Below are 8,881 nucleotides of genomic sequence, written 5' to 3'. Positions count from 1 at the left end.
GAAGACTTTGGTTCTCTACTCTTCCAAAGCTTCAAGGCCACTCCTGTCCGTAACTCTAATGCATCTGCCACCCATTTTAGGCCATGCTGTTCTGTATGGATAGATGTCTTTGTGATTTGTCCTGCATAGCTGACCACCTGGACCTGCATGTACACAGGCAGGCTAAGGAATATTGTTAGACTCGTGCTGTGTGAATAACCTTGGGAGCCTAATTGTTGAAAATATATTATCTGTCCTGCAGGTCAGAACTGGCCCTTCTGTTCTGGATGCCAAGAGCTACAAATCTTGTCTCCCATCCCTCCTGCTCCAGGCTGGGCTGGCTCCTGGAATGGAACCCCGGAGGGATGGCAGACACACATAGCCCATGCTCCTTGAAAATCTAGAAACACGCTAACATAAAAATGCAGCTCGCTCCCAACTGCACGTAGGCAAACAGATGTTTAGTTTCAAACCCTATTATTTGCCCTATAAATCTGGCCCATATGGGGATGATCAGTTGGAAGTCTCCCTTGAGGGGAGGATGCTCCACCCATGCCTCTCAATCAGGACTCCAGCCTGGCTGTTTCACGGGGCTTCCCCAGCTAAGGAGGTTGGCTGTTGTAAGTACCTGATGTAACTTTGCCTTATTATTTATTGCCTACTATTACTTTCATTTATGTGTAGACTCCTTTCTTCTATTAGATTTCTATAATAGTTTTCTTCCCTTTTCTAAGCCAAAACATGGCTATAAAATCTTTTTTTGCAGAACACATGCCTTCCCAACCCATAATGCAAACCAGTCCCTGGCTTTTTCCTCTTTCAGTTGGTTTAATAGACCCCTCCATACGGCCATTGATGTGATCTGGGGGAGAAGGACTGATGCAAATGCTGTGGAGGACAGGAGTCTGGATACTTCCTCCTGCAGCTTATGCCCTCTGGTCTTTCTAGGTTTGATCCTGGATTAACCACTTCCATCTCTCACTGCTGCTGGAGCTGTCCAAGTTTGACTTAGTGGATCTGACAGACTGAACTCATAATAGGCAGTTATGGATACATGATCGACTTGTTGTCCCATGGCCAAATGTTGTCTCTACAAGGGTGTAGTAAAATGGAGTTAGTTATCGAAAGTTAGATAACTTTGTGCTCTAAGTGACACAGCCTGATTCAAATACTTTGGGCGTGTGTAGTAATTCCATAAGCTTCATGCTGTTTCTCTTCCCCTTACTGACACCTCTAACACCTGAGTTTGCCAGTTCCTAAGGCCTACATGGGAGTGATGTGTGCACCACAGCCTGAACCTGCAATAGAGCCTTTTCCTGCTCTGGGCCCACTCAAAGCTGGAAGCCTTCCATGTCTTCTGGTACATGGGACAATGCAAGAGTCCTAAGTGAGGAATACATTATCTCAGAATCCAGTGTGGCTTACCATGCACTGTTTTCTCTTTGTGGTAGAATTTGCAGGATAAAGATCTTCACTTTAGTAGCACTTCTTATCCATTGGACCTCTAAAAACATTCACGAAGTGCTAGGTTCCTGAATATTCTTAGTATTTGTCTCCTCCTCTGGAGCATATATGTCTTACTAAGCCTTTCACTGCCGACCTCTTTATTTTGCCCAATGAAAACGTCCTTGTTGGATCATTGGGATATTCTATGGGATGTCTAGTCCTCTTAGGACTATATTATGGCACAGGAAGGAAGAAGTAACATGCCCCTGAGAGAAACTGAGGACTATTGCCTATCCCATGTGAATGGAAACTTTTTAGTCTTCTATAACTCTAATAAAAAAAATCTGCCAATTAGCCGAGTTCTCTACCATGGACCTGGGAAGCATTTTTTTAATGAATTTTTGGAGATTTTCAATCAGCCTTTCCCTCTGTGCTAGCTCTTACCTCACAGTCTAGGAACACCATATGGTAGTTATTTCAACTCCAGTATGGTGGTTGTAATCAGTCACTAAGTGGCTAAAGAAATGACCACCAGGTGAGCTTGTGGAACCAAGATATACTGACCTGGACTTTGTCCAAGACCCCTCACTAACTGGACTCTACTACCTTGAGTAGAGCCCCAACTCTAATGGAGGGACTATAATTATGCTTTCAGTTTCTCAGTATCCGTGTCAACCCAAACTATTCAATAATCCTCAATGTCTAGGTATTCTCCTCTCCCTAGTATAAAACAGCCTAAACAAATGGCCATAGTTACCTTTAGGGAATATCATAGGGGATCATAATATATAATTATGGTTTATCAGAGTCCTTCCCCTTAGGGATCCAGGTACCTCTTGGGTTAATGAGTTCTAGATCTAAAAATTGGCACAGGTTTGAGAACTGAGCAAGAGATAGCTATTGCAGTGACCATCCCTAACCTTCTATCCATTTTGCTTTGTTCTTCTAGATGGTAAGCAGAGCCTTGCTGGCTGCCCATGTGTTTTGGCCTTTGGGGCCCAATACACCCAAACAGCTCTACAACTTCCTGAAGGCCAAGCCCCTTTGACTTTACTATACTAGTTCTTGAGTATTTTCAGCCTTCTGACTTGGTGGTCAAATGCTTCCCCTTGGCCTCTTGCTGCATTATCCCCATAGATCTTAATGAGCCTACACCAGTATCTACCTTTGCTGTCACCAGACCTAGTAGACAGAGCCACCACTGAACTTCAGTGGTGCTGGCCCATTTCACCAGGTTACGATGTCTGAATGTTGTCTCATGTCCTCCAACTGAACATAATTTGATGATGGATCTTCTGTCCTTACATAACAATCTGTTATAATAGGACTACTTCCCTCTATTTCAGCCTTCTTCTAGGGCAACCTAGGCATTTTCTCTTAGCTGATCATTAGCTATCATTGTTTTCAGGTTTAAAGGAGCCACTCTAGTAGTGAGTTTGTACTATCTCCTAGGGTCTTTGCAAGAGTGATAAATCCCACATACCATGAAAGTGCCCCACCAAGTTGAATTTTTTTTTCATCTAGTCTTAATATTCCATTACATTCCCCCTGATCAAATACTCCCAAAACCATTCCCGGGGTATTCTTTTCTCTTGTCAATATGTGCTAGCTAATTTTGAGAACTCCTTTGGTATATAGTTACTTTTTTCCCTTCTCAGACCCTATAACCCTAGTTACCAGCACAGCAGCAAAGAGGAAAAGTGAGGGTGGTTCCAAGGGGAACACCTGGTGCCTCACAGAAGCTACCCCTTACTAGGGAAAGTGGGTCCTCTGGAAGCCAAAGCATTTGGGGTAACTATAGTGTCAACATCCTCAAGGGCAGGCATCCAGATGTCCCCATACCATGTTTTAGTTTCTCAGGTTTTCTAAAAGAGAACCCCGTCTTTGTTTGGCTGAGTATTCAAACACTTCTGGTGCTCTGTGCCTCTAACAATGGTCTTTGGCCACTCAGCTGTATATCCTACCAGGAGATAAGGACCTTCTCATAAGTTACCACTTGGCTCTCACACTTAACCATTCACTAGTTAGTATCCCTCAATCTTACTATCCTTTGCAAGGCATCAGTGCAACTTAGGAAAACCAAATACCAGGGTCTTCATAGGTGGTACCCCTATGTTTTTCAAATGGTTGTCATCACACCTGCAACAGTGTTTCCCTCTACTGGGATGTTTTCTTAGTTTGCCACCAGTGAAATCTTTAGCAATTGAGCCACCATCTTGTGTGAAGGACTACCTATGCCCTACCCACTAAGTGGGATGGCATCCTCCTCATCCACCAAGGCAGATAGTGAGCCAGTCAGATCCCCATTTTACCTTCTGCTTGCTCTGACCACTCTTGGTCCTCCAAGAAGAGAACCAGATGATGGGACTAGACATGTGAAATTTACTGGAAGGTATGCCTATGAGGGAAATGTAGAGGGAACTAGATGCTGGGCAAGCTCTCAGATCACAAAGCCAATCTGACATCTGTGGAAGACTAAAGGAGGCTGAGGAAGGAAAGGTCTCAGACTTCACTGTACTTCTAAAAGCATCAGCAAGGCCAATGAGGATTCCTGGAGCCATAGTTCCCTGTCAGAAGGGTTCTGTCTTGCAGGAATGGGCCTACATTACATCCCTATAATGCCTAGTCATTGGCTATGAGCTGCTTGTGACCTTGGCAGAGCACAGTGTTGGATTTTAGATGGCAACAGCTAAGGCTGGCAATCGATCACACTCCTACCACGGGAGATCTGGGAGGCATATTTAGAGGTTGCCACAAGAATTTCCATGGTTTGTGGTGTGTTCTCTAAACCCTTAGTCTTTCTTGTTAGGTAGCCAACTGAATGCCTCTTGGCTACATGCAGGTTTCACAATATTAAAATAAATGAGACCTTAGGGGCACCTGGGTGGCTCAGTATGATAAGCATCTGACTGTTGATTTCTGCTCTGGTCATGATCTCTGGGTCATGGGTTTGAGCCCTATATTGGGCTCCATGCTCAGTGGTAGGTCTTGAGATTCTCTCCCTCTGTCCCTTCCCCTGCTCGTATGTGCTATCTCAATAAATAAAATCTTAAAGAATATATTAAGACCATAGAATTGAGGGACTATGGTATTCCAAAGCCAGTCTGACAGAATTCAGTCTTTGGAGTATAAAGGTAAGTTCACATGTGAGGCTGAATTCCAAAGGATAGGTGCCATAAATTGGGTCCAAGTTTATGTCTAACTCCCTTGAGTATATTCTTCTTCAGAAAACTTAAATGTTCTGCACTGAAGGAGAATAACAAGGTTTCTAACATTCCAATTTTTAACATGGTGCTTAAATGCTAGAGCTTCAGAGGTAGTTCTGGATCTTTGGGTCTTGCCCTTTCTTGCACTCCAGCAAGAGTTGCCCTGAGAGCCAGTGAGCACATACTTGGCACTAACTCTTAACCTCTTCCCTTGGTCCCCAACCATGGTGGGGATGGGCAAAATAGGACTATGCTTTTGATTTTTTTTCATTCATATGAAGAATATTTGACTCTTCCCAAACTCAGACATAAGTTTCAGGAAAAGAAAACACCATGATGGAAGGATGGGATGGGATAGAATTTAGATATATTAGAAGAAATAGGCATATAATCAGAACCCTAAATGATCACACACTTAGATACCCTAGTAGTGAGGCAATTAACTGGAATAGCCAAAGCAAAATGAAGTCCATTTTTCTGGTTGTCATGTAGTGATCTTTCCTTTGTTCTTGACTACTTTCCTTTATACTAAGCTCTGTGATCATTTTGTTATACACCTGAAGCCTAGTAGACACAACATCTTCCTGCCTAGTTATAGTTAGGGATTCATAATCAAACTTGGATTGAATCCAGCTCTATCCTTATGAGAAGAGACTGATAAGTGCATTCCCAGGTGGGAGTAAGGAGTTTAGTGTCTGCTGTAAAAGGAACATTAAATATACAACCATTCAGTCCTTGGGGAAGAGGTTTGTCAAGTTTACCATGGCTAAGAAAAATGTGGGTCAGAAGGACCAGAAGCTTTCAAGTTTTTTTTTAAAAAAAGTGCCAAATTCCTGATTTTACCTCTTAGAATTGTCCACAGTGACTCAGTTTATATCACTTCTGGGAATATCAACTTTTCTCATCTGCAAAGCAGGGATGATAATTTCTGCCTGTACAGTGTGGTTGTAGGGATTACATTAGTAACTTTCCAGCAGCTACTTAACTAGCAAAATGCTTTAAAGTCACCTTGTAGATACTGAACTAATACTTAATTTAGAAGGTAAGATCAATGTTCCTAGACATAGTAGAATTAATAACTTCATCTTATTTTGTGATTGATTCAAAAGACCACACATCATGATCAGGGATCCTACAGATGGACCCACAGAGTTCCTGTGCAAAGAGGAGTCACTCTTTTTCATGGAGCCCTCCCATGCTTCAGGCTACTTGACAGGAGTAGGCCTGCAGGGGAAGTACAAGGGTCATGTTGAGACCTGGTCCTCTTGTCTCATTAACCTGACATTTTTTCCAGGCCATGTTCTTCTAGAATACTCCATGCTTTCTTAGTATAAGCAGTTTTTAACAGCATCTCTGTTAAAGGCTTAAATCAAAACTGCTTTGCTTGTTGCTAAGGCCACTTTAATGAAATGACTCCAGTTTTTTAGGATTTATTTAAAACATACACAGAAAACAGACTGAGTAGAATGTATTAAATAACACAATATATTATAAACTCCAAAGCGTTTGATCTATTCATCTTAGAAACCTCATATGCAGTTTAAAAAGCAAGGGTATTCTGTCCTATTTCCAATGTGTAAAATGTGAACAATACTAGCTACCTCCTAAGATGTTAGGATATCTGTAGGACTTACATAAGTGGTGACTGAACACTAACCACTATTTGTATTACTGATGTCCTCATGATTTCACCTTGACAGCTCAACTACCCTTTAGTCATTAAAAAAAGAAAAAAGAAAAACTACCCTTTAGAATTCAGAGTTGTCCTATCTTGGCATTCCTTTGGAATCACACAAACTGGAGAACACTGGGCCTAACATTCCAGACTGCTTCAAGTTCCCATTTGGCAAGCTGCCCGCCATATTTCAATACCTTCTCCATGTGCTTATTTGAGAGAAGGAAGTAACAGTCATTTGGTCTTAGTTTCTATCTTTAGGATTTGGAGAAGCCGCTCATGGATCTGCTTGCTATGGACAGCGTAGACAATGGGATAAAGGATTGGAGGAATGAGGAGGTAGAAGTTGGCCAGTAGAGTGTGGATTGGAGGAGGCACCTGGTGACCAAATCGGTGAATGAGAGAAGAAATGGCAATAGGAACATGAAAGATCCGAATGGCACAGATGTAAGAACCACATGTCCCCAGGGTTTTAAGCTGGGCCTCAGGTGTGGCCAGCCCCATCACAGCCCGGAGAATCATCACATAAGAGGCAGTGATGGCCATGGAGTCCAGGATCAGGACCAGAAAGCCAATGCTCAGCCCATAGACATTGTTGACCCTGATGTCACCACATGCCAAGGTGACCACGGCCATGTGCTCACAGGAGTGGGAGATGACACGAGCTTTGTAAAGGGGTAGCCGCAGGCACATCATCAAAGGCAGAGGTCCAATGTACAGTATACCCCAGAAGAGGGCAGCAAGCCCCAAACGTCCCACCACAGCATGAGTGAGCACTGTGGTATGACTGAGTGGGTTGCAGATGGCTACATAGCGGCGGTCAAAAGCCATGGCAAGGAAGATGCCTGATTCGACTATGGCAAAGCAGTGGGTGAGGAACATTTGGGCCAGGCAGGCATCCAGGCCAATGTCCCCAGCACCAAACCAGAAGATTCCCAGCAGGTTGGGCATAGTAGAAGTAGACAGAACCAGGTCGATGACAGCCAACATACACAGGAAGAAGTACATGGGCCGGTGCAGGCTATGCTCCACCTTTACCACGGCCAAAATGGTGACATTCCCCACCACAGCAACCAGGTACATGGAGCCAAAGGGGATGGAAAGCCACATATGCAGGGACTCTAGCCCTGGGATGCCAGTGAGCTGGAAGGAGCTGGGTATTGAACAGACATTGTGAAAAGTGAGCATGATTCATAAATGAACCTTCTCACTTGTGGCCCAAAATGCAGTAGAAACTTTTTCTAGAAATAAAAAATAAGAATATTTTATTCTTAGGTTCTATAATAAAGAATAGGATCAATGATAAGATGCTACAAACTTTCCTAGAAGAAACTATGGAACAATGTCCTAGTGGAAATGTCATGTTAATTATTTTATGGTATTGACAAAAATTTGCCAAGTTCAAACTGAGTACATATTAAATGAATGTAGGAGTATCTCTTTATAATAGGATTCTCAAAGAGTAATGTGCTTGCATCAATAAATACAATGACCTGAGGCAGACCGGTACTAGTTTTTAGTCCTTTAACTCTGTAGGTAGGCTATGTGGTATCTCCCAGGATTATATTAGAAGATCTCAAAATGAGAGGTCCTTGAAAAGAAGAGACACGTTGATGCTGAAAGATACAGTGACAGACTTCTAGGGCTGTCTAGGCTCTATGGTAAATCAAAGTTTAAGCTAGAGGCCAGCATTTGCTCATGCATGAGCTGAAACATTTAACCTGCAGGCCAAAAATCACAAAGCAGAGACATTGGCCAATGAAGGACTTTGGAGGATGAAACAAAGGGATTCCTGAAAGGTGAAAGCGCTGAATGTAACTCAGTTTGTGTGTCTGCCCAGAGGCAGGTCCTTGCAAGGGCCTTCTCCCTTCATGGAGGCTGAATAGAGGAGAAGATTGCAGAAGCAAAGAGGGTTATCCCCAGGAAGAAAGAAGACACATTCAGCTCTCGGTGGCAAGAAGCCTAGAGGATGAGTATTTGGCCAGAGAAGAAATGCCCTACTCAGAGTCTAGGGCAACTGGCTTAAAAGAGAGATTAGTATTTTGAAAAAAAAAAAAAAAAAAGACAAACTGTTTTGGGGTCTTGTTTGTTCCAGGATCTAAATGATGATACCAGAATGTGTTTCTAATCTATATTAGAGGAATGTCAAGGATGTGGAAAAGCCTATAAGAAGCTTTGTCTTCTAGATCTTGAGCCTTGTAGGGTTGAATATAGCAGGGTAGTTAGTAGTCTGGACTTTGGGATTTTCCAGATCTGGTTTCAGATTGTGGCAGTAGGAGCTGACACAAGTGACGTTATCCTATCAGTTACACAACTGACTTCATTTGACAACAAATTTAAACAGTTGTGGCCTAGAGGAGGCATGAGGATTAAAGGAGAATCCAATGATCTGACACATTAACACTAAGCATTAGCTCTTTCTAGTTGTTGAGAATAATGTTCAAAACCAAAACTACATCCAATAAAGTTCAAAAAAACTTTGGAATGCTTATCTCTGTAGGGAGCCGTGGTACTGGGAGGAGGACAACCATAGTAGTGACTTTATCCCACAGAATTCCTCTCCCTGAGCTGGGTT

General features: G+C 42.8%; 1 protein-coding gene across 1 annotated transcript; it reads right to left on the bottom strand.

Moving 5' to 3' along the window:
- Window positions 1-6,540: 6,540 nt before the first annotated feature.
- OR52M1 (olfactory receptor family 52 subfamily M member 1) lies at window positions 6,541-7,494 on the bottom strand. Its single transcript, XM_006732239.1, has one exon. The coding sequence runs from the start codon at window positions 7,492-7,494 to the stop codon at window positions 6,541-6,543; it is 954 nt and encodes a 317-aa protein (XP_006732302.1).
- Window positions 7,495-8,881: the final 1,387 nt, after the last annotated feature.

The sequence above is a fragment of the Leptonychotes weddellii genome, chromosome 11, assembly GCF_054177405.1.
Source record: "Leptonychotes weddellii isolate Sample4059 chromosome 11, ASM5417740v2, whole genome shotgun sequence".
Taxonomy (NCBI): Eukaryota; Metazoa; Chordata; class Mammalia; order Carnivora; family Phocidae; genus Leptonychotes; species Leptonychotes weddellii.
The sequence above is the reverse complement of the archived record's forward strand: the minus strand, read 5'-3'. Positions and strand labels throughout refer to the sequence as shown.

Bases quoted from the DNA above. Each gene is read 5' to 3' on its own strand.
- OR52M1 (XM_006732239.1), bottom strand. From the start codon at position 7,494: ATGCTCACTTTTCACAATGTCTGTTCAATACCCAGCTCCTTCCAGCTC.